This window comes from Brassica napus, chromosome C3, assembly GCF_020379485.1.
Source record: "Brassica napus cultivar Da-Ae chromosome C3, Da-Ae, whole genome shotgun sequence".
NCBI lineage: Eukaryota > Viridiplantae > Streptophyta > Magnoliopsida > Brassicales > Brassicaceae > Brassica > Brassica napus.
The window spans coordinates 8,513,185-8,537,057 of NC_063446.1; the positions used below are offsets into that span (position 1 = coordinate 8,513,185).

General features: G+C 35.8%; 3 protein-coding genes, 1 long non-coding RNA gene and 1 pseudogene across 4 annotated transcripts; 2 read left to right on the forward strand and 3 right to left on the reverse strand.

Annotated features, from left to right (window-relative positions):
• Nucleotides 1–4,078: 4,078 nt before the first annotated feature.
• Nucleotides 4,079–4,579, reverse strand: LOC106393787 (U3 small nucleolar RNA-associated protein 25-like). The gene is made up of 2 exons (XM_013834454.1): nt 4,318–4,579; nt 4,079–4,206 (listed from the first exon to the last, which is right to left on the reverse strand). Exons 1-2 carry the CDS (start codon nt 4,577–4,579, stop codon nt 4,079–4,081), a joined length of 390 nt encoding a protein of 129 aa, XP_013689908.1.
• Nucleotides 4,580–6,663: 2,084 nt separating this feature from the next.
• Nucleotides 6,664–7,962, forward strand: LOC106390855 (40S ribosomal protein S10-3-like). Its single transcript, XM_013831393.3, has 5 exons — nt 6,664–6,792; nt 6,884–6,932; nt 7,039–7,324; nt 7,425–7,539; nt 7,706–7,962. The coding sequence occupies exons 1-5, from the start codon at nt 6,790–6,792 to the stop codon at nt 7,784–7,786; spliced, it is 534 nt and encodes a 177-aa protein (XP_013686847.1). The 5' UTR covers nt 6,664–6,789; the 3' UTR covers nt 7,787–7,962.
• Nucleotides 7,963–11,769: 3,807 nt separating this feature from the next.
• On the forward strand, nt 11,770–12,798 carry LOC106390854 (transcription factor MYB82-like). Its single transcript, XM_013831392.3, has 2 exons — nt 11,770–12,294; nt 12,368–12,798. Exons 1-2 carry the CDS (start codon nt 12,032–12,034, stop codon nt 12,702–12,704), a joined length of 600 nt encoding a protein of 199 aa, XP_013686846.1. The 5' UTR covers nt 11,770–12,031; the 3' UTR covers nt 12,705–12,798.
• A 106-nt stretch (nt 12,799–12,904) lies between these two features.
• LOC106393788 lies at nt 12,905–14,647 on the reverse strand (annotated as a pseudogene).
• A 127-nt stretch (nt 14,648–14,774) lies between these two features.
• On the reverse strand, nt 14,775–16,001 carry LOC125584229. Its single transcript, XR_007321210.1, has 2 exons — nt 15,129–16,001; nt 14,775–15,005 (listed from the first exon to the last, which is right to left on the reverse strand). It is a non-coding gene; the product is annotated as an uncharacterized LOC125584229 (long non-coding RNA).
• Nucleotides 16,002–23,873: the final 7,872 nt, after the last annotated feature.

Consider the following 23,873-nt stretch of genomic DNA (forward strand, 5'->3'; position numbering starts at 1 on the left):
ATTATTAATGAATCAATAGAGGTTCCTTATATAAGGATTACAAAGTATAGGAAAAAGAAATTATCCAAAACCTAATACAACATGAAATAGGAAAAGATCTAAAACAGATAAATTGAAACTTCCTAGATCTAAGGTCGGCCAAAGGATAGGCCGACTCTCTCTCCTCAGCCGCCGGCTCTCTCTCCTCTTGGGCCGCCGACTCTCTCTCCTCTTGGGCCACGGTTTGGCCTTGTCTTGGTCATGGTTATGGGCCATCCACATAATGATTTATAACACTCCCCCTTGGATGTCATAACCATATGGGTTTGTATCATGCACGACGTTGCCTCATTAAAACCTCTCTAGGAAAACCAAAAACCCAAGGTGGGAAAAAATGAAAACCGTAGACAGGAAAAAGAGTACAACACATGACACTCCCCCTGATGAAGGCATCACTGAAGATCCTTCAACTGGCGCATTCCTATCTGATGAACCAGCTTCCTGAACGTTGAGGTTGGCAGAGACTTAGTGAACAGATCGGCCGAATTTTCACTGGACCGAACCTGAACCACTTCGACTTCTTTAGCTTTCTGCAGATCGTGGGTGAAGAAGAACTTGGGCAAGATGTGTTTCGTTCTATCTCCCTTAACGTATCCATCTTTGAGTTGAGCTATACAAGCTGCATTGTCCTCATAGATGATCGTTGGTTCTTCCTTTTCCTTTCCCACGGCCAAACCACTTTCCCTTAGGATATGGCCGGTCATGTTCCTCAACCACACAAGCTCTCGGCTTGCTTCGTACATGGCTATGATCTCGGCATGATTAGATGATGTTGCCACTAAGGTTTGTTTTGTGGACCGCCAACTTACTGCAGCCCCACCGTGTATAAACACGTAACCTGTCTGAGATCTAGCATTGTGTGGGTCAGATAAGTACCCAGCATCTGCATATCCGGCCATGTTCTCTTTTGGCCGATCGGTATAGAACAATCCGAGATCGGTTGTTCCTTGCAGATATCTGAACAGATATTTTATTCCGTTCCAGTGCCTAAGTGTCGGGCATGAACTGAATCTAGACAGTAAACTCACGGCAAAACTTATGTCCGGTCTAGTATGGCTAGCCAAATACATTAAGGCTCCAATGGCACTTAGATAAGGTATTTCCGGCCCGAGCATATCCTCGTCCGGCTTCCTTGGTCCGAATGGATCCTTCTCAAAGTCTAAGGACCTCACGACCATAAGACTTGACAAGGAATGAGCCTTGTCCATATTGAACTGCTTGAGTATCTTCTCTGTATATGTCTTTTGATGCACAAGGATTCCATTATCCACATACTCAAATTGCAGTCCCAAACAGAACTTAGTTTTTCCTAAGTCTTTCATTTCGAATTATTTCTTTAGACATTCGACCGTTTGGGAAATCTCTCCAGGGGTTCCAATCACATTCAGGTCGTCCACATAGACAGACATAATCACGAAGCCCTTGCTGTCAAATCTCTTTATAAAGATACATGGACTTATTGGATCGTTCTTATAACCTTCTTTCATTAGGTACTCTGATAATCGATTGTACCACATTCGACCTGATTGTTTCAAACCGTACAAGGCTTTATTCAGCTTAATGCAATGCTGTTCTCGAGAACCTTTCTTATCTTTGAGCTCAATACCATCTGGAACTCTCATATGAATTTCATTATCTAGTGGACTGTACAGATACGCAGTTACTACATCCATTAGGCGCAGATCAAGCTTCTCTTTCACGGCCAGACTGATCAAGTATCGTAATGTAGTTGCGTCCACCACAGGGGAATAAGTTTTCTCATAATCTATTCCTGGTGTCTGTGAGAATCCTTGTGCTACAAGCCGTGCTTTGTATCTCACTACTTCTCCTTTCTCATTTCTCTTCCTTAGAAAGACCCATTTGTATCCCACTGGTTTGACATCTCTAGGTGTCACGGTTATAGGGCCAAAAATGCCTCTTTTCTTTAATGATTCTAACTCCACGTTTATAGCTTCTTTCCATTTGATCCAATCTGATCTTTGCATGCATTCATATATGGACGTGGGTTCCAGATCCTCATCTTTTTCCATGATCTCAAGTGCTACTTTATAAGCAAAAATATCATCGACGTCGATATCATTTCTGTTTCATTTCGTTCCAGACATTATATGGTTTATAGAGATCTCTTGATTGTCCAGCCCTTGTGTCCCATGAAGTTCGGCGTCCCGAACCCCATTATATGGGACGGTCGGATCATATGGCGTGGCTGGCTCACTTGGCTCGACCGTTCGGGTCGGCTCGGCCGGTCCATCAATGTCCTGGACGGTTTCCTTAGTGCTCTCGGATCCAGCACCTCTCTTGGATTTCTGAGGCTGTTTATCTTTGGAACCAATAGGTCTACCACGTTTGAGACGTTGTTTAGACTCTGTAGCCACTTGACCTTGTCCCTTTTGGACGTTTATATGTATTGGTGCATTACAAGCCGGGATATACGATTTTGTCACTCGATTTGGGTCAGCAAATGAATCTGGCAACTGATTAGCTAGCTTTTGAAGATGTATAATCTTTTGGACTTCCATATCACATTCTTTAGTCCGAGGATCTTGCCAAGATATAGATGGTCGAGACCATTCGATTTCATTGCTCAACCGGCCGCCGTTCTCTCCCCCTAAGGTCGGATATGTGGACTCATCAAACCGTGAGTCTACGTATCTGGCCTTAAACAAATCACCGGTTGTTGGCTCAAGATACTTTATAATACTTGGGGAGTCATATCCAACGTATATTCCCATCCTCCTTTGTGGTCCCATTTTAGTTCTCTGTGGTGGAGCAATTGGAACGTAAACGGCACATCCAAATGTTTTGATGTGGGACACGTCTGGCTCATGACCCGTGAGTAACTGGGATGGCGAATATCTATGCTCACTAGATGGCCTGATGCAAATCAGTTCTGCTGCATGTAATACGGCATGTCCCCACGCTGATACCGGGAGCTGTGACCGCATGAGCAATGGTCTGGCTATCAGCTGGATACGTTTAATGAATGATTCGGCCAAGCCGTTCTATGTATGTACATGTGCCACGGAGTGTTCTACACTTACCCCCATGGACATACAATAGTCATTAAACGTCTGGGACGTAAACTCACCAGCATTGTCTAGACGTATAGTCTTTAAAGGGAAGTCTGGAAAGTGTGCTCTCAGTCTTATTATCTGAGCAAGCAGGTGTGCAAATGCCAAATTTCGTGTGGACTGTAGACAAACATGCGACCATCTGGTCGATGCATCAATCAGGACCATGAAATACCGAAACGTCCCACAAGGTGGGTGTATTGGTCCACATATGTCTCCCTGAATCCTTTCCAGAAAATTTATGATCTCTTTATTAACTTTGGCTGGTGATGGCCTGGTTATGAGTTTCCCTTGTGCACATGCTGCACATGTGAGATTGTACGGGACAACTCCTTTGAACGTGTGCCCTTGTGAATTCATCATCAACTTTCGCATCATGTTAGTACCGGGATGGCCAAGCCGGTTATGCCATAGAGTGAAATTGTCGCAGGCATTAGCCTCGATCATACTGACCTTTGCATAGTATAGGCCAGTAGACATTGCAGGTAAGGTTTCTAGGATCCTTTTATAGCCTTTGGTGATCGAAATTATGTTAAGGAATTCTTTATTTTCTTCTTCCCATGTTTCAAGATGGAAACCGTTCAATCTTATGTCTTTGAAACTTAATAGGCTCCTTTTAGAGCTTGGGGAATACAAGGCATTTCTGATCTCTAGATGAGTGCCCTTAGGCATCAATACATAAGCCTGGCCGTGACCTTCAATCAGGCCGGCTACACCTGCAATGGTGTGTACGTTTGCACTTTGCATTGTGAGATTTAAGAAATATCTTTTATCTCTAAGAATTGTATGACTTGTGCCACTATCCACCACGAGTATGCTCATTTTGTCATTCATTTCTATAAATAATATTTCATTTCTCAGAGGCTTCAAAGCTTTTATTTATTAAAGTTGCAGAACACCGAAAATAAAAACACCAAATCAATCATAAAAACAATCATAAAGCAGTAAAAACAAGTCGTATCGAAAATTTAGTCTTTGAGACAATCAGAAGTCTCAAAATCCATAAGGTCGTCATTTGCAACATCAGATTCTTTATCAGCCTCATAACCGGAATCATGAACCATATGAGCCTCCGGGTTCTTGTCCTTAAGACTCTCTCGGTAGAGCTCACATAAGTGCTTAGGAGTTCTACAATTCTTGGCCCAATGGTTGCTCATCCCACATCTGTGACAAACGGATTTGGTCGAGTAAGACGGTTTGGATATACCGCCTCGACCTCGTCCATATCCGCCTCGGCCACGACCGGGATTGGAACCACGGCCACGGTTATTGTGGTTTCCTTTCCGGCCGGTCAAGTGTCTATCTCGACCGTTCGAGTAATTGTCACGGTTTCTGTATCCACCACGGCCTTTGCTATGTGATCTCTTATCATTCTGGATGTAATTGCACTCGTTGGGATTTTTCTTTTCAACTTCATTGGCCTCTGGTAACGGGGCAGATCCGGCAGGTCTAGCTTCACTGTTCTTCATCAGGAGCTCATTGTTTGCCTCGGCCAGAAGCAGGCACGAGATCAGATCAGTGTATGTGGCGAAGCCTTTCATTCTGTACTGCTGCTGCAGGATTATGTTTGAGGAATGAAACGTAGAGAACGTTTTCTCGAGCAACTCTTCTTCGGTTACTACTTCACCACAAAGTCTCAGCATTGAGACAGTCTTAAACAAGACCGAATTGTACTCATCCACTGACTTATAATCCATGAATCTTAGATTCTTCCAGTCATTTCTAGCTTTTGGGAGCAACACCGTTTTCTGGTGATCATATCTATGCTGTAAAGCATCCCAAAGCTCGAGTGGATTTTCCATCGTAATGTACTGATCTTTTAGACCTTCAATGAGGTGATGGCGTATAATACTTATAGCCCTGTACCGATTCTTATCAGTCTCATTGTTGTCCTTGATGATAGTATCACCAAGACCTTTTGACCTTAAGCTGATCTTTGTATCTAGCGCCCACTGTAAGTAGTTATCTCCGGAGAGATTAAGGGCTGCGTAGTCTCTATTTGAGATTTTGACATCTGTATCACATTATCATTTCAATTTAGGTTCAAAATGTGATCATGTGGCCGCATGGTTTAACAAGCTCGGCCACAAACTTGTCTTACGCATCTATGAAAAACAATCAATCTAATCGACCATGGAGCGGACAAACAAGCCGCACGGCTATGTGGACAGTCAATAGGATCGGACGTGTAAATCTAAATTGACCATGGTGCGAACAATCCTAACATTTGATTCTACATGTACCAGGGAGATTAATGCCACACGGCCATATGAATTTAAATGCAATCAGATTCGAATTCATATGTTTTCTACATGCTGGTCGATTTCATTAATCAATGCGAATGCAATCCAATTCAAATTCATATGTAATGCAAAAAACCTTAGCAATTAGATTAGGGTTTCTACTTTAAAAATCTAAGGCTGTCGGTTTTAAAGGTTTCAAGGCCTTTAGGATTTCAAGTTCTAGATCAGATTACTTCAATCAATCTAACAATCCTAAAACCTCAAATCAATCAATTCAATCAATAAAAATCGAATTTCAGCTCTTTAGGGTTTAGTGTTTCGATTCCTAAATTAGGGTTTTCTCAAAATCAAATCAGGAACAATCAATTCAAGTTCTAATGGAATCGATTTCTATCTTTCTAGTTTAAGAGATTGCCGATTTTAATCTTTGTAGGTTTTTAGGGTTTTGATCAAGATCAAAGTTTCCATAATTATGGATTAGGGTTCTTGATCAATCTAGGTTCTCAGATTAAGTTTATACCTTTGTTTGTAGGGGATTTAGAACCGGACCACCTTTAGAGAGAGAGAGAACCGATCGGATGCAATCGGGTCGCGGATGGGACGATCGCGGGCTGGAGGCGTCTCGGCTGCGAGCTGCGCGGAGATCGGGTCGGATGCGATCGCGTCTCGGGTGTGGATGCGAGCTGGACGGTTCTTCTGAGCTGGAACGTGATTTGAGAACTTCTAGGATTCAAGAGGGATCAACTGGGTTCTTGAATGAACTAAGAACAAGATTAGGGTTTAGGGTTGTGGTCGCCGGTTTTGGTTTTTAGGGTTAGAGGTTTCGATTTTGTCTCAGTGATCTAGAGACGATCGTGCTGATAACGTGTTGTAAAAGAATGAGGAATTGTTTCTGTGTATTATTAATGAATCAATAGAGGTTCCTTATATAAGGATTACAAAGTATAGGAAAAGGAAATTATCCAAAACCTAATACAACATGAAATAGGAAAAGATCTAAAACAGATAAATAGAAACTTCCTAGATCTAAGGTCGGCCAAAGGATAAGCCGACTCTCTCTCCTCAGCCGCCGACTCTCTCTCCTCTTGGGCCGCCGACTCTCTCTCCTCTTGGGCCACGGTTTGGCCTTGTCTTGGTTATGGGCCATCCACTATAAATCAATGATTTATAACAGTTTCAACTTTGTCCAAAAAAAAAAACTAATCAGTTTCGTAGAAGGAATAAAATTCAAAGGTTGATCAAACTAATCTAATAACAGTTGACTACGGCCGGATTATAAATACCCATATTTGATAAATTTTCAGCCCATTAAAGGCCCAAAACAAAGCATATAAAGTCATCGTCTTCTCAGATCCTGAAAACCCTAGCTCATTCACACACCCTCGAGTTTCCCTCTGCGTCTCTACTCGAAGAAAGCTCGCCCCCACAGCTCCAAAATGGTACGCATAAGCTCTTTCTTTCAATCTATTCAACCTCTTCTCATCATCCTTTGGCGAATTCTAACCATTTTCTTTCTTCCTTGTGTTTCAGATTATGTCAGAGGAAAACCGCAGAGAAATCTGCAAGTACCTTTTCAAAGGTTCGTGCTTTATCAACTTTAACACTCTCTGCATCCGTTTTAGCTGATTAGGATGATGAGATTGTGATTATATATATATATATATTTCTCATCTGTGTTTTTGCAGAAGGAGTTTTGTTCGCGAAGAAAGACTTCAACCTAGCGAAGCACCCTTTGATTGAGTCGGTACCGAACCTGCAAGTGATCAAGCTGATGCAATCATTCAAGTCCAAGGAGTATGTTAGGGAGACATTCGCCTGGATGCATTACTATTGGTTTCTCACCAACGAAGGGATTGAGTTCTTGAGGACTTACCTCAACCTTCCTTCTGATGTTGTTCCCGCTACTCTGAAGAAGTCTGCTAAGCCCATTGGGCGTCCCTTTGGTGGTGGCCCACCTGGCGATCGCCCAAGGTTTGATCTTTTTAAGAAACTCTTTTGCTTGGTGTGTGATAAAAGCTTGTTCGTTCCTTTGCGTTTTTGATTGATGTATTGTGTGTTGTTTTTTTTTTAGAGGACCTCGGTTTGAAGGTGGAGACCGTCCTAGGTACGGTGACCGTGATGGGTACCGCCGTGGTGGTGAAGGTGAAAAGGGTGGAGCTCCAGCTGATTACCAGCCTTCTTTCCAGGTGATTTCTCATTTCCTTTCGCCTTTTATTTGCATCTGTGACAGCATAGAACTATTGAACTGTGTCGGAGTCTTTTGGTTATATATATTTAGCTTATGTTTTGTGATTTTGAGCTCTCTTGTGTTGACATTCTTTTGCTGTTTTTTTTGTGTGTGTGTGTGTGCAGGGAAGTGGTGGTAGGCCTGGTTTTGGCCGTGGTGCTGGAGGTTACAGCGCGGCTGCACCATCTGGTTCAGGCTTGCCTTGAAAGAGAAATGGTTTTTAGTCGACAGTAAGAGGCTGTGGAATACTTTCTTGTTTCAGCTTTAAATTTTGCTTTTGTAATTCGAATTCTGGACTATCTTCATGTTTTTTTTTATCTGAGTTAAGTTTCGTTGTTGGAGCAAACATCCGTTCTTAAATTAATGATTCCCTTCCATCTTATCTCTCTTGTTCAAATAGTTTGTTTTTGGGCAAATTATATTTTTGTCTAGTCAAGTAGAATTGGGTTTTGGTTTATACTTAGTCTGACAACCTTCAGTGTCATCATTTTTCTTCACACTTGCTGTTGGTATCATATACTTTGATAAGTAAGAAAGTAGTAAAATGAAGAGTGTAGTAAAGCTGCAAAAACTAAAGAACACTCTAGTTGCAGAAACCAGAATTGTTAATTAGTTACTTAGCCAGGGTAATGTTCACTTGATAGTATAATGACAAAAACTGGACATGCAGAGTCGGCCAAATAGGAAAAGTAAGACCTTAAAACAATCCAAACTACCAGAAAAGTTTGAACGAATTCTGTTGAAACTCCAAGAGGCCTCTTCATCTTTTACTATTTGTTTCAAGATTCTTTGCAGGGTTATGACCAAGTAATATTGTGTCCATTGCATTATAATTTATCTTTGACCACGATGAGGGACTGGTTTCGCCACATTCTCCATTATAATTGGTATTCATCCTCTCATTGTATGTCCATGTATTCATATGAAACAAATTTTGACACCAAACAGTGCAATCAAAAATCTTAAATGTTTAATCGATTATCCAATATTCCTTCAATATTATATAAATTTATTAAGAGAAATTTGGAACTGCATAGTTTTTTTTTTTTGTCGTATATACATCTAAGCTAAATCAAGTGGAGAGCAGACGAGCCGATTCTCTGAGGAGCCTCTTCATCTGTCCGGGTCTGATCTATATGGGAGAAAATATAATCTCTGGTCCTTGCATCTTTTGCTAATCCATCTGCTCGGCCATTCCGACTTCGAGGAATATGAGACAGTCTCACATTCTCGAAGTTTTCCTGTAACCTCTGGAACACCTCAATATCTGTCGCGAAGGCTGGTCAGTCCATCGGGTTTGTAGTCATATCCACTAAGTTCGTGCAGTCCATCTCAAATCGTACCGAAGTGATCCCTTTGTCTCTCATACATGAGGCTGCCCAAAGTAACATTTCGATCTCGGCATGCAAAGCTGAGAGGCTCCTGTTACACGCCCGTAATCCGAAGTATTCTAAGCCCATTTGATCCTTAAGACTCCACCCTAAGCCACTGACACTGCCATTATTGATCCATGATGCATCAATTTGACAAGTAGGGATTCAGGGTATCCAAGGGGCATTGTCTCAATCTCTGTAGTAGGGGGATCTAACTGCATAGTTATTCATCGCAATATATGTTTTGTGGATTATCTATCAAATCCAATAAGACACTAAGATCAATAGGAACAATCACTAGGCCTGGGCGTTCGGGTACCCGTTGGCATTCGGGTCGGGTTTTTCGGGTTTTTGGATTTCGGGTTTACGCTTCTAGGTCCCATACTAAAATTTTATTAGTAATAAAATTTTATTAGTATGGATCGGGATCGGATAATAACACTTCGGGTTTGGTTCAAAATTGTATTGCATCATAAAACCCATAAAGTAATCATATATCGTACGGATTCGGGTTATATCGGTTCGGTTCGGATATAACCAAAGCAAAAAACAAAAATTTTGAAGTAAAACATAAAGAAAAACATCTAAATTAAATAAAAATTAATCTATCACATATAAAATTGATAAAATAACAATAAAATGTTAAATCAAGAATGAAAACAGACATCATTTGTAAACAATATGTATTGCCTTATAGAGAGTAAACTTTTTATTTCAATGAGCAAATTATAAAATACTTATTTATAACTAATTGTGTACTTAAAGCATTTATTAAAATTTTAATATTTATTATTATATATAATATTGCCACAAATATTGAATTTAATAATTGGAATACTTATATATATTTCAAAATATTTATATTGACTATTAATTTTGGATTTTTTGGGTTACCCGTTCGGGTTCAGTTAATAACACTTCGGGTTCGGATATTTTTTGTACCACTCTACAAAACCCGTTCGGGTATTTTTACGTTTCGGGTCGGATAACGGGTCAAGTTTTTCGGTTCGGGTTCGGTTCGGATTTCGGGTTCTGGATTTTATGCCCAGACCTAACAATCACCATAAGGGTATGTTTTGGTTAATATGCCGATAATGCCAAAAACGCGTTCATCACATATGATGCATGTTTTATGAGTTTATTGGGATTAAAACAGGATCCACCTGGTTGGATTGCTCTACAATCAACTCCTTGACTACATCCGAAATTTATGTTTAGTTGTAGCTGCAGTGGTGTCGAGTCTACACCTGCTACACAATAATATTGTGTGGAGCTCACTACAGGAAGGTGGTGGATCATGATGAAAGATAAGAGAAGGAAAAGAAATATCCACGTAGACATTTTTGCCATCTTTTTGAAAATGAAATATTCAAATGATATGCAAAAGAGTTATACTTGAATTTTGTATTGTGCGTATTACAATTTCTGTGCTTTTTGTACATAGTAAACTTAATCAGTATATTTATAACATTTCAAAATATTTCAAGAAACAGAAGAAAATCAAATAGAGTTGAAAACATTGTTTGAAATATTTCGTTTATAGAAATTAATCATCTAGTCAAAGGTTTAAAATTTCATACAAAAATAGAAAAGCAAAAATGGGTGAAAATCTCTACTTTTCTGAAGTGATGAACCTAAAGTTCCTGTGAAATAGCTTTATTTTGTAGGAAAAATAAAAATTGAAACATAGATATCCAATTTTAAGAAAAAGTTTATATTGAATTGAACATTCCACTGTTTTTTCTGTAATTTGAAAATTACTGACAAATAGATCTGATTTTCAACAAAAACAATGTCCCTGATTTTCATGTTTAATGCATGATGTTGTGACGTTGATTACAAAATATTTTACCAATGTGTAGCTCCTTTGTTCGGTTGACTTGCCATTTATTTTTCATTCTTCTCCTAATTGTTTCATTGCACGTTATACTTTGGAAGCAAAATAATCACATTAAATCCATGCATAGAAGATCCTTTCGTAGTGATATACTGATATTTTTCTTACAAGACTTCTATCGCAAATTTCTTGTTTCTTTGTTATTTTGAGAAATTACTGGATGATACCCGATAAACCAGGCCACACTATTGTTGTTTCTTGTTTGTATATGAAGTAATAGAAAGGTTAAAACGTGACGTACATATTATGATTCTTTTTTGTCAATAAAATAAAGACTCTATAGAAACATTACTAATACTAACCAAACCGGCACTCAACGATCAATGACGGTTGTTGACGACCACTCCGTGTACCTTGTTCGTCCTAATGTGAGGACTTCCTAGATTATGTATATAGATCACTAAAATACGTATATTAGTGGTATGTCTCTTTTTGTTAATATGTTGGATATATATACTGGATGTTTGATATTAGTTTCTTATTCATTTTATACACTAGTCTTGGCCATGTACGTCCTAGCATTTTGAGCAAAAGATTAAAACTGTACATCATTTATCTTTTTGAGCGATAAAGAACTGTTGAAGTTGAACAACTCTAAAACGCACTAGTTGTATTTGTCAGGTATTATGTTTCTTCGCAGCTCTGTTGTAAGTTGTAACATAAACTTGGAAAAATATATATGAGTGATTCACTTATTGTATAAATCAATTTTGAATATCTTGGAAAGATTTCTACAAGGGCCTTATCGCTTTACTGCAGATTTTTACACACTTATACAGAAAAAAAAACCAATTGGGATTGGTATATAGGAACTAGAAAGGAATAAAATACCACAGTGACTGAAGAAAGAGACCAAGTGGTAATGGTGTTGCGCAGGTATCGAGGTTGATGGAAATCTCCAACCTCTGATCTGCCCTTGTTTATATGTTTGCCATAAAGCGCCAATAATTTGTAACAATACTGAGAGATAAAAACAAAGGAACTTGAGCTTTTTAGCCTTTTACAGCTATAGTTTGCACGAATTTTACAGTAGTTTTACTGTTTGAAAAGTACACTTTTCACCTTCAATAATGATGTTATATAGCCCCCACATGTACGAGTTAAAGTTGCACTTTATGCGCATATTATAGCAAACAAAATACGCCACATTTGAAGAAACTCTGGAGGCAAAATAACTAAAGATGGAGAGAAAGGAAGAAGAAATGAAGTCTCATGTGAGAAGAGGGTTGTGGAAACCTGAAGAAGACATGATATTGAGAAACTGTGTCGAGTCTCATGGAGAAGGAAACTGGGCAGACATCTCTCGTCGGTCAGGGTTGAAGAGAGGTGGCAAAAGCTGTAGGTTGAGATGGAAGAATTATCTAAGACCAAATATCAAAAGAGGAGGCATGTCACCTCAAGAACAAGACCTCATCATCCGCATGCATAAGCTTCTCGGAAACCGGTATTTCATCTTTCTTTACCTAGCATTGATCCTCCTCATCACTTTCTTAAATACTAACTCTCTCCTGTATTAGATGGTCGTTGATCGCTGGTCGACTTCCGGGTCGGACTGACAACGAAGTCAAGAACTACTGGAATACACATTTGAACAAGAAGTCCAATTCCAGGAAACAGAACGCAACTGAGTCAGTGGAAGCTCCTACCGACAAGCCAGTTATGTCTACAGGAGTGAGAGATAGCCATGGAGATCAAGGAGAAGGAGAAGAAGGCACTACTAATTGGATGGAGGAGTCTAACTGTTTGGCTTATGACGACCACATAGGATCTCCCCTGCCTCTCATCTCTCATTACACAGACACTTTTTTGTTTGACCCATGTTTCGCCTTCATGGATTGCTTTCCTCTGCTTTAGGACTTTCCTGGTTTTATCTCTAAGGGATAAATTCTTGCATAGACTTTGCGAGTCATAATTTGCATTTAGTTATACAATTTAACATTGAGCGACGCAAGAATAAATCATGTATTTGTAATAAGCCTGATTCATTAAGGATCATATTCTACCTTTTTTTTTTTTTTTTAAACACAAACGATTATATTAAAACTAAAAAGAGTTTAAGCAATTACATTCGAAGCTAGGTTCAACAGTAACAAGATAGAACCGGAGGGATCCTCGATGGTTTGATGAACATTATAAAAACAAAACACTAGAACAAGGGACAACAAAGCTAACAAGAGAGTCTTGCTCGACAATTGGAGAACCATGGGAAGCATCAGCTGTGTCCCTGAATAGGTTACTACCACGAGCCTGAAATGGTCGTAATCGACGTTGATTAAACCAAACAGCAAAGTTTGGAAGGAGGTGGAACGAGCATGAACAGCTCTAGCTCTGACATCTTCGAAGTTTTCCGAAGAAACTAGGTGAATCTGTGATGGATGTACAAATAATGGCAATTTCAGCACAACATCACAGCTTTGGGCTAGGTGAACCCTTTGCACTAAGGCGCGATGGCGGACCGTGGACAGACATGATGCTTTGGAGGAGGAATGATGGCTCAAGTTTAAAACAATTGGCAAGTTTAAACTCCATAAATGGTTTTGGTTCAAACCAAAGCATGTGTCAGTTGAGTACCAACGGCTCTCGGAAGGGATTGGAATGACGGGGCGAGGCGGCGGAGAGGTGATACTCTTGACTATCAATGATGAGAGAATGTGAACTGAGGTCCGGCTGAGAAAGTGAATTCCGATATTACCGTATCGGGATCCATGGCTCTCGTCGGGACCTGAGCTAAACTGCAATCCCATTGCAACATATTGAAAACTCATATCAGAGGATCTGTCGGGGTTGAGAAAATATATGACCAGTGGTTCACAGAGTTGAGATGGTGGAGAGACGGGACAGAGGGGAGGAGACGCTTCAGGTACACATAAACCCTTAGATCTGGCGAGCCCATATTCGAGACGACTTGATCTGGTGGTTCTGCTTTTGACAGCCAAATTATAGGCTTTCTGAACTGTGAGATTCAGAGCGTCCGGCGGGGCAGAATGGAGACCAAAACGCCGTGGACAAGACCTTGCATTGTCAGATGAGTAATTGGTTACAGAGAGTTTGGCGGGGCAGCTAGCAAGCCCTAGTGAATTGTGGCGGTGGGAGGTGATGACAAACACGAATGGAGAATGGGGAGACTCCCTTGAGAACACAGATCCGGCTCCAAAGTTGAATGACGGGCTCGCCACTGAAGATAAAAACACCACCTAGAAGGATAGAGCCACTGCAAGGGGTGATTCGAGGAGACGTCTTGACTTCCTCCGTTGCACTGAACAAGGCTTCTCGTTGTCAATCTTCAACAACAGAAAGCATGGAAACAAGCAAAGTAACAAGTAAGAACATAACAGATCTACGAAGAAGATGAACGGATTCGTCTTGGATCATATTCTACCTTATTATCATCATAAAGAACTTTTCCAAGGATATTTAGATTTGTTATTGTTTACATTTTTTGACAAAACTACTTAAAGAACTAACTAGTAACGGAGTAACAAAACCAGAAACATAACTAAAAAACGCAAAACGAAACTTAAAACAATTAATCGAGAAAGCAAATAGTAAACGACGAGGGTATAAATGAGGAGGTGCGTCCGGACACACTCACAAGGGATATGCAAAGCGACTGGCTTCGTGGACCACATGAATCACGAGTCTTGTCCTAACTCGCATTCAACAAAAATTACCCTTCAACCCAGGAATCCTCTAAACTGCGTCCCAAACACGGACACGTACATGGAATCTGTATACTCAGAGGAGACGTCAATATGAACCACACTGACCGAGCCAGAGATGCCGACAAACTGAGTCATGTCGATAAAACCAAAGCCGTTACATCGTCTAAACAATTTCGAATTTTCAAATTTTTGATAATTTGTATGTTTATTCAATTTTAAATTTGTTCAAATTGTAAAACAATATTCCTCAAATTTTATTCTATCTAACAACTTTAATAGATTTTATTGATTTCGATTGAGATCATATGTATAGATATTACAAAACATATGATTAGCTCATTTCATCTCGAACCTGTTGGGATATGACAACAACATGCATGAGGAGTACACAAACCATAAAAAAAATTATGTTCTTTACAAAATGCAGTGCAGATTCTGTCGCCTCCATAGAAGCATGCTTCTGTTCCGCTGAAGCATTCGATATCCTTCAGATCTATGCCAAAATTTATTTATATGATAAAACTCATTAAATCAGATTCAATATATATATGTTCATTAAAATAAGAAAAGATTATGTCCACAATTATAAACGGAGGGTAAAAGAATAAACCAGTACTTGGAGTAGTAGCGGCTGTTGCACCATAGTGAATCGAGGATATGAAGAACATAGCAGCAAAAACAAATACGATTAAAGTCTTCATGGTGATATGTACTTTGATTTTTTTTTTTTTGAATGATACTTCCTAGCTATGATATTTGCTTTGCTCAGCCTTTTTTTTCTTTCATAAATCCCTCTTTGTTTAGACTACATATAGAAACCCAAACATACACAAAAGGTAACTTCTAGTAAAGGATGAAAACCTTTTTCAAAAATATCTTCCTTATATTATAGTCAAACTAAAATTATAGAGTATGATTTTTTACTTAATTTAGTTTATTCTTTTATACACAATTCAAAACTCAACTGATGAAAACAGATAGGCTGGTTCGATAAGAAATTTGTAATGCTGCTCATTTTTGGTTTGATTGTTATTGGTTTAGAAACTTCTTTAAGGTCACGTCCTGAGAGCGTCAAATTTTTAATAGCTCCCCAAAGAAGCAGTCTCAAGCGTACATGATCACTGGATACAAACTCATTCATAATATTTTCTTTGTGAGCTGAGCACATTAAGATGCACAACTTGTATCCAGCTTCGGTCGGATCTCTAGAAATCTGCTCTACAAGTGGTGTAAGCTCCTTATAACTTCCAAGCGATTCATCATGAGGGTAAGCAAGTCCTTCCATGGTTATTTCTCTCTGTCCCAAAAACAGGTTTAGAGCATCTCCAATGTATTACTCCATTTTCTACTCTAAAATGGAGTAACTCCAAAATAGAGTTAAGTTTTACTCCAATGTATTACTCCATTTCCCACTCCAAAATAGAGTTAAGTTTTACTCCAATGTATTACTTTCATTCAAGAAATAAACTATTTCATCATTTTACACTCTAAAACTTTAGAAAATGTCTATTCGTTCTCAAAGTTATTCTCAAGAAGAAGATAAACTGCTATGTCAAGTTTATATGGATATTTCTCAAGATCCAATAAAAGGCGTTTATCAATCATCCGATCAGTTTTGGTCTCGTGTGATGCAAGCTTATGCAAAAGGAAAAGATACAAGCTGGGCTGAACGTACAAAAAGATCTATGCAGTCTCGAGTTCAAACTATTGAAAAGGCAACAAAGAAGCTCCATGCATGCATCAAACAATGTGAAAATAGACATCAAAGTGGTGTTTCAAATGATGATATTGTAAGTTTTTTTATATAATTGGTCAATTATACTTATCTTTGTTTGAATAATTAATTTATTTTTATGATGTGTAGTTCAATCAAGCAAAGTTAATGGTAAGGGAAGATCCACTATTCAAAATTGGTTGGAAATTTGATCATGTTTGGAATATTCTTAAAAATTTCGAAAAATTCAATGGTGGTGTCTAAAAAAAAAGGTGTCAACTACATGTGGTTCCGACATGGAAACCGAAAATCCTACTATGGATTCTCCTACGCAAGCAACTCCAGGTCTGTCTTCATTTTCTTTGAATTCAAATCATGATGAAGACGTTATTGGTGAATCCCCATCTCAAAGACCAAGGGGGATGAAAAAATCCAAACTAAAAAGAAAATTTGATGATCAAACATCGGCGGTTATCAACAGTTTAGAAAAAGGAAATAAACAACTTTTGGAGCAACTAAACCAAACAAATGCACAAAGAGAACATCATTTTGAGATTCAAAAAAAAAATTATGCATTGAAAGAACTGAAGGAGGAAAACAAAATGTTATTTTTGGATTTGAATTCCGTACAAGATCCAAATATCCGAGCATATATTCAAGCTCAACAAGCACAAATTTTACAAAATCGAAGTCTTCAACAACAAGCTCAGCAAGCTCCTCCTACATCTACATCGTTTGGACAATATTTTAATAACTTTAATGGATCCAGAGGTGATTTACCGGATTATTAAGCAATTATCTTTGTTGTAAGATTTATTTTATGTTATTTCTTTTGTATGGTGCTTATCTTTTATTTTTTATATGTATGATCTGTTATGTTTTATATTATATATATTTTGTTGCATAAAATAGTTCATTAGATGCCTATATATATAATTAATAAATGTTAACAGTAAATTTTATAATATATATAGTAAAATAATATTAATATACTTATTTATAACAATTTTACTGAAAATGAAAATATTTAAAGGTGGATGACCATTTTATAAATAAAAAAGTTCAACTCCATTTTGGAGTAATGAGTTGGTTTACTCCATATTTGGAGTAATCATGTCTATTACTCCATTTTGGAGTGGGTTTTGGAGTGGGGTTGGAGATGATTTTACTGCAAAATGGAGTTTGGAGTGGGTTTTGGAGTAGGGTTGGAGATGCTCTTAGGTGACTGGTATCAAGCTCGTCTTTGTCTCGAGTATTGTGTTTGTACTTGAAATGCCACAAAACTTACCACACTTACTCTTCTTCTTTGAACCGAGCTCGTCTCTTAGAGCATCTCCAACCCATTGCTATTCCCACCTCTATAATAGCATATAGAGGTGAAATTGCTCCAATCCACCTCTATTTATTCCTCTATAATAGATATTTCTATTTTTTTTCTATTTATAGAGAAAGAAATAACATTCCTCTATTTATAGAGGAAGAAATAGCATTCCTCTATTTTTTACTCTACATTTAGAGATTGCTATTTTACAGAAATACATTGGAGCATATCTCATTTCTATTATAGAGTTCCTCTATTTAAGAGGTGAAAATTGTTGGGCCTAATTATTAAGCCTAATGGCTCAAATAATATATGGCAAAATGTGAAAACGAAATGGGCCTATGGGTTCTTATAAAAAGCCTTGTTGGCTTTAATGAAATGAAGTTAACAACATCCCATATTGGTTGGGAGAGTTGGTTTTGAGGAGTATATATATGTCTTCATGACATGAGAGGTTAAACAGCTTAGAGGAAGAGAGAGCTCCCCACGCGCGCGCCGCCGCCGCCGTCCGGCTGGGCTTGGGCTTGGGCTTGGGCTTGGGCTTGGGCTTGGGCTTGGGCTTGGGTGGAGGGCCTTTGGCCCGATAAGAACTATTCTTTTTGGACCAAGTTAAGCTCAACGTTTTGTCAGTTCTTTCGGGAAAAAAACAACATACAATTTTATTTAAAACGATAAGTAGTTTGTCTAAAAATTAAAAAAACGTCATGCATGTTATCCTCTCGAAAATTTAAAACGAGATAAGAGAGAGTCTTGAAGAAGAAGTTTTGGAACTCAACTTCCCTCGATCTCCGCGAGATTCTCGCCCACGTGCAGCAGCTGTTGCGGGAAGTGGGTCTTCTCCGGCTCTTTAAATATCGTATCTCCTCTTCCTTCATTTCTTAATTTTTTTTTTCCTGGTCGAAATCCAACAGCAAAAAAATCCCTCTGCGTAAGTCTATATTGCGAGAGTGTTTCGTAGAGTTTATAGTTCGATAGAGCGATCACGAGTGAGGCGTGATTCGTCTGCCATGGTTGTATCCTGGGACTCTATATTCGTACAGTCTCGTCTCACTAACGGAGCGAATATTTTGAGTTAAGGAAAGAGATCATATCTCGCCTCCATGTCTATTTGCGAATACGGTTTCTTATCGTCCTCGTATTCGTTTTTCTATATTCGTCTATTTCTTTAACTTCGCTTTTATTATATCGTTTACATCGGTCCGGTTTTCCGGCTTTTACAAAAATAACAAAATACATTGGAGATGGTCTTATGTTAATCTTTCCGTGAGAATTCACACATAAATCTTGATTTGACCTGCAACTAACAGCCCATTGTCACGAGCTTTGCCTCCAATGAAATCCATATGAATCAACTCCAACAGTAAACGAGCCTTGATATATATCTCTACTGAGGCAAACTTCTCCACTAGGACTGAACCTTCCTCAACTATATCATCTAGAAGCATCTGATTATCACCGTACAAACCAGAGACCAGTTGATAATTTGTGTTCCATTGACTTGTCCTTGAACTTGAATCGCCAAGATTTTGACCATTTGTACTGCCTTACTCTAGTTCTCAACAATTCTTCATGGGGAGACGTAGTGTCAACGAAATGGATCTGCACAATCCAGCTTCATGATAACAAACAAGTCCTGAGGCATCTCAACACCATTAGAGAAGCTACTCTATGCTTTTCCTTGTCAACTGCAATTCAGCGTCAACAAAGTAGCTAGCAGTAACAGCATTAACTTCAGTAGGTTTATCTTGGTCGGTAATATCTTGAACCATTGTTTTAACCACCTTTTGATCATCAACACTGTCTTCCACCATTTGATTTGCAGCAAGTCTAAAAGAAACCTTCATTTCCATTGGTGCTGATCTTCATTTCTAATCAAGGTTAACCAACAAGTCATGTCTTTGGACATCAGGAAGCTTCTGTCTCTTCAACATCAACTACCCTCTCAACAGCAGATTCCACTGACTTCTCGTCCTCAAATGGTTGATCATCACGTTCCTTGACCAAACTTTGGAACCGATTATGCTTCAACTGATGATCAGGGGTGTCTTGTTCTTCACACAAACTCATTTCCATGAGCGCCTTTCTCTTCCAACACTCGGTTGCTTGTGTCAGATCGTCCGCAGTTCAACCAACTCTCTTTCGCTATCGGGCTTTGGTTGGGCCATTTCTCTTCCCGATCACTATTGGGTCAAGACAACTACCGGGCCTTGACCAGTGATCTGGATCCATATTCAAAACAACTCACTTGTCTATACTAATAAAATACTATTTGAAACTCCAGTGCACATCAACATAAAATTCTTACTTCAAAAAAAGCCACGTGACATTATTACTAGAAAAATAATAAATGAAAAATAATAAATAAATAAGGGAATTTGTTAAATATACCAATAAAGGAATAATAAGTAAATATATAATAAAAAATAAATAAATAATAGGTAAATATAAAATATAATAAATAAAATATTATATTAAACATCTATCATAATATTATCATTTGATATAAAATCAAGAAAATTAATATAAGTAAATATATAATATAAGAAAAAAATAAGTAAATATAAAATTAAGAAATGAAAAAACTCAATTAAACATCTATGTGAAAAATGTATAGTAAAATAAATAATAAGTAAATATACAATATATAAAATTAAAATATTATGTTAAATAAATATTCATTATAAGAAATATAAATATTTCATTAAACATCTAACTTAATATTATCATTTGATATAAAAGAAAAAAATAGAATAAGTAAATATACAATATAAGAAAAAATATAAAATAAGTAAATATATAATATAAGAAACAGAAAAACTAAATTAAACATCTATCTGAAAATGTATAGAAAAAGAAATAATAATTAAATATATAATATAAAAATAAAAAAAAATAATACAAGAAACATCTATTATAATATTAAAATAAGTAAATATAAAATATAAGAAAATAAATAATAAGTAAATAGAAAATATAAAAAATAGAAAAACTACATTAAACATATATCTGAAAAAATTATAATAAAATAAATAATAAGTAAATGTACAATATAAAAAATAGAAATATTACAAAAAACATCTATCGTAATATTACAATTTGATATAAAAGCAAAAAAAATAGAATAAGTAAATATACAATATAAGAAAAAAAAAATAAGTAAATATACAATATTAGAAATGGAAAAAACTACATTAAACATCTATCTGAAAATGTATAGTTTTACATTTTTAGTATTTCCAAATATTTTTATCAGTAAATATACAATGTAAACAAACAAGCATATAGTATAAGAAATAGAAATATTACATTCAACATATATAATAATATTATCATTTGATATAAAATCAAGAAAATTAGAATAAGTAAATATACAATATAAGAAAAAATAAACAATAAGTAAATATACACTATAAAAATTGTAAAACTAAATTAAACATCTATCTGAAAAACGTATAGTAAAATAAATAATAAATCAAATATACAATATAAAAAATAGAAATATTACATTAAAAATCTATTGTAATATTAGATAAGTAAATATACAGTATAAATAGTAAATAATAAGTATATAACAATATTAAACAACTATTTGAAAAATGTATAGTAAATAATAATAAGTAAATTTACAATATAAGAAATAGAAATATTACATTAAACATCTATCGTAATATTACCATTTGACATAAAGGCAAGAAAGTTAAAATAATAAATATACAATCTAAGAAAAACTAAATAATAAGTAAATATAAAATATAAGAAATGTAAACTACATTAAACATCTATCTGAAAAATATATAATTTTTCTGATTTTTTTCTAAGGAAATATGTGAAAATATAAAATATTTGTAATTAGATACGTTTTGATATATGTTACTCATTGTACCATTATTTTCTATTTCGAGAAAAAATAAATGGTTAAACACCAGTATCACTTAAGTTAAGCACACCAACAAAACAAAATTCAAACGTCACAAAAAATTATCATATCAACATTATAATACAATAATTTCAGCCTAAAAATATGAAAACTGTTTTATTACGCAAACCATAAATACAAAGCACTTATTTATTCAGACAAACATACAATTCTAAATACAACACCAAACGAGTAATTATATAGTTAATGTTTAAAAATTAAAATAGATTAGCGCATAGTGTGGTTTAACCCCTAGTCTTTCAGTCAAAGGTACGTGATTAAGTAAGCAAAGCTGAGGAGAAAGTAGTTAGCCCAAACTCACCGATAAGTCTGAGTGGGAGACGAGAATGTTCTATCGTTTTTCATTAAAACCGATTTATATTTCTATTCTAAAGCGACACTTGTTTGTTTTTTTTGTTATTTCGGTAAGTAACCTGTTTATTTTTAAACCGGTTGGTGCTCAATGTTGTTACTAGGCCTTGGCACGGATCGGATATCCGGGTCTTTGAAGGTATTTGTGATTTGCTTCATATGTCACAGATATCTAATTTTTCGATTTGTTTTGCTTCGAAAAAATACGGATATTCAGAAAAACGGATATCCGGAAAATAAATAGATATTTGTGGATATTTACGAGTACTTTCGGATATCTCATATGTTTTGATTAATACAAATAATCTTAAAATTTTGATACAAATTTGTTTTGTAAAATATTTTTTGCATGATATATATGATAAAAATTAAAAGAAGTAGTGAATCTACATAGTTTATAAATTTTTTGAACTTATTTAACAATTATAATAACACAAAACTTAAGAAAAAAATTATTTGTCATAAATGTGTTCTCTTCCTTTTATGTAATACTTTTATATAAGTGATAATGTGAATTGAATTTATCAAATCATATGTTATAATAATAATTATATAATTTTATACATTAGAAACTTTAAATATAATCAAGAGATACATGTATTTATATATTGCCGGATCAGATCGAATATCCTAGTTGTTACGTGTGAATCCGTGAAGAACCGCGGCGGCTTTTGATATTCGTATATTTTGTTTCTATTTTTTAAAAGAGCAACCACAACGAAAACTGGATAATTATTATATGTTTTCAAAAATGTGAAATATAAATTAATTTTCATGAATATTTTTTCAAAATTTGAAAAATTATTTATACTAGTATTCAAAATCAATCTATACTTGATTCTGATAATATTTGAACTTATTTTCTTCAATAAAAATAATTTTTTGCTTCAAAGTTTATTTATATTTGATTCCAAAAGTATTAAATTTATCTTGGTTTGCTCAATATTTACTTTTCATTTCAAAAGTCTAATTTGATACTTTTATCAGTAGCATTTTTGGAAACCGATATAGTTAAAGAAATTATATGGAATAGGCCTATTATAATTTACCTTCATTAACTGCAATCATAATTACACACATATTATATTAGATATTAAGTCGTTTTGAAAATGTATATATTTAAAAATATATATTTAATAAATCTTCAAACTCTATTGTTAACTGTAATGAACTAGAAATATTCAATATTTATCACGTCTAAAATCTAAAAATATTAACCAAAATTGCATTGTAAATCCGGCCAGTATAAGAAAACAAATCATATATACAAAAAGGCTATTTTGAGTACAATTGAATCTGAAATATATAAAGCTTAATTATTTTAAATATAAAATATATATCCATTTTTTCACATATAAATATTTTGCAAACACTGAATTACTAAACAAAAATTGTGTACAAATATATTGATAAGGTGATATAAAACTATGAAGTGTTTATAATTAAAATTCTTAATTTTTGGTAACGTTAAAATCAGAATATACATGTGTTTAGACTGGAACAAACTCTATTACATTATTATTTAAGAGAAACCTTATTAGTATATAATAAGAAGACAAATCATATATTTAAAATTAAATGAACTTACATCATTTCGTGCGTAAGCATAACTTGGGTACTATCTGAGCGTCACGGCTACAGGTGAACAGTTAAGAAGAGTCTCAATTAGAGTGTTGTAGTTACCATCTTTCATTTTGAGATCGGAAGAGAGGAAAATATTCATATTTAAGAAACAGAATGACAAACAATTCCAATAAGACTAATAATTTATATTATTTAAGAAATTAAAAAAATTAATTTTTTGGAAGACAAACGATTATATCAAGTTAATAAAGAGTTTAAACCGTTACAACCGGATGTAGAGTCAACGAAAAAAGTATAAACGAAGACTACTACAACAAAATAAGAAATTATTCATTAAAATGGCGAAAAGATCCTATCGTGTTTATTAAGAATATGTCACTGATATTTACACTTAATTTCAATTATTCCTATGGATATTAGGGATAATGTAAATCTGAGATTAATCCATTACTAT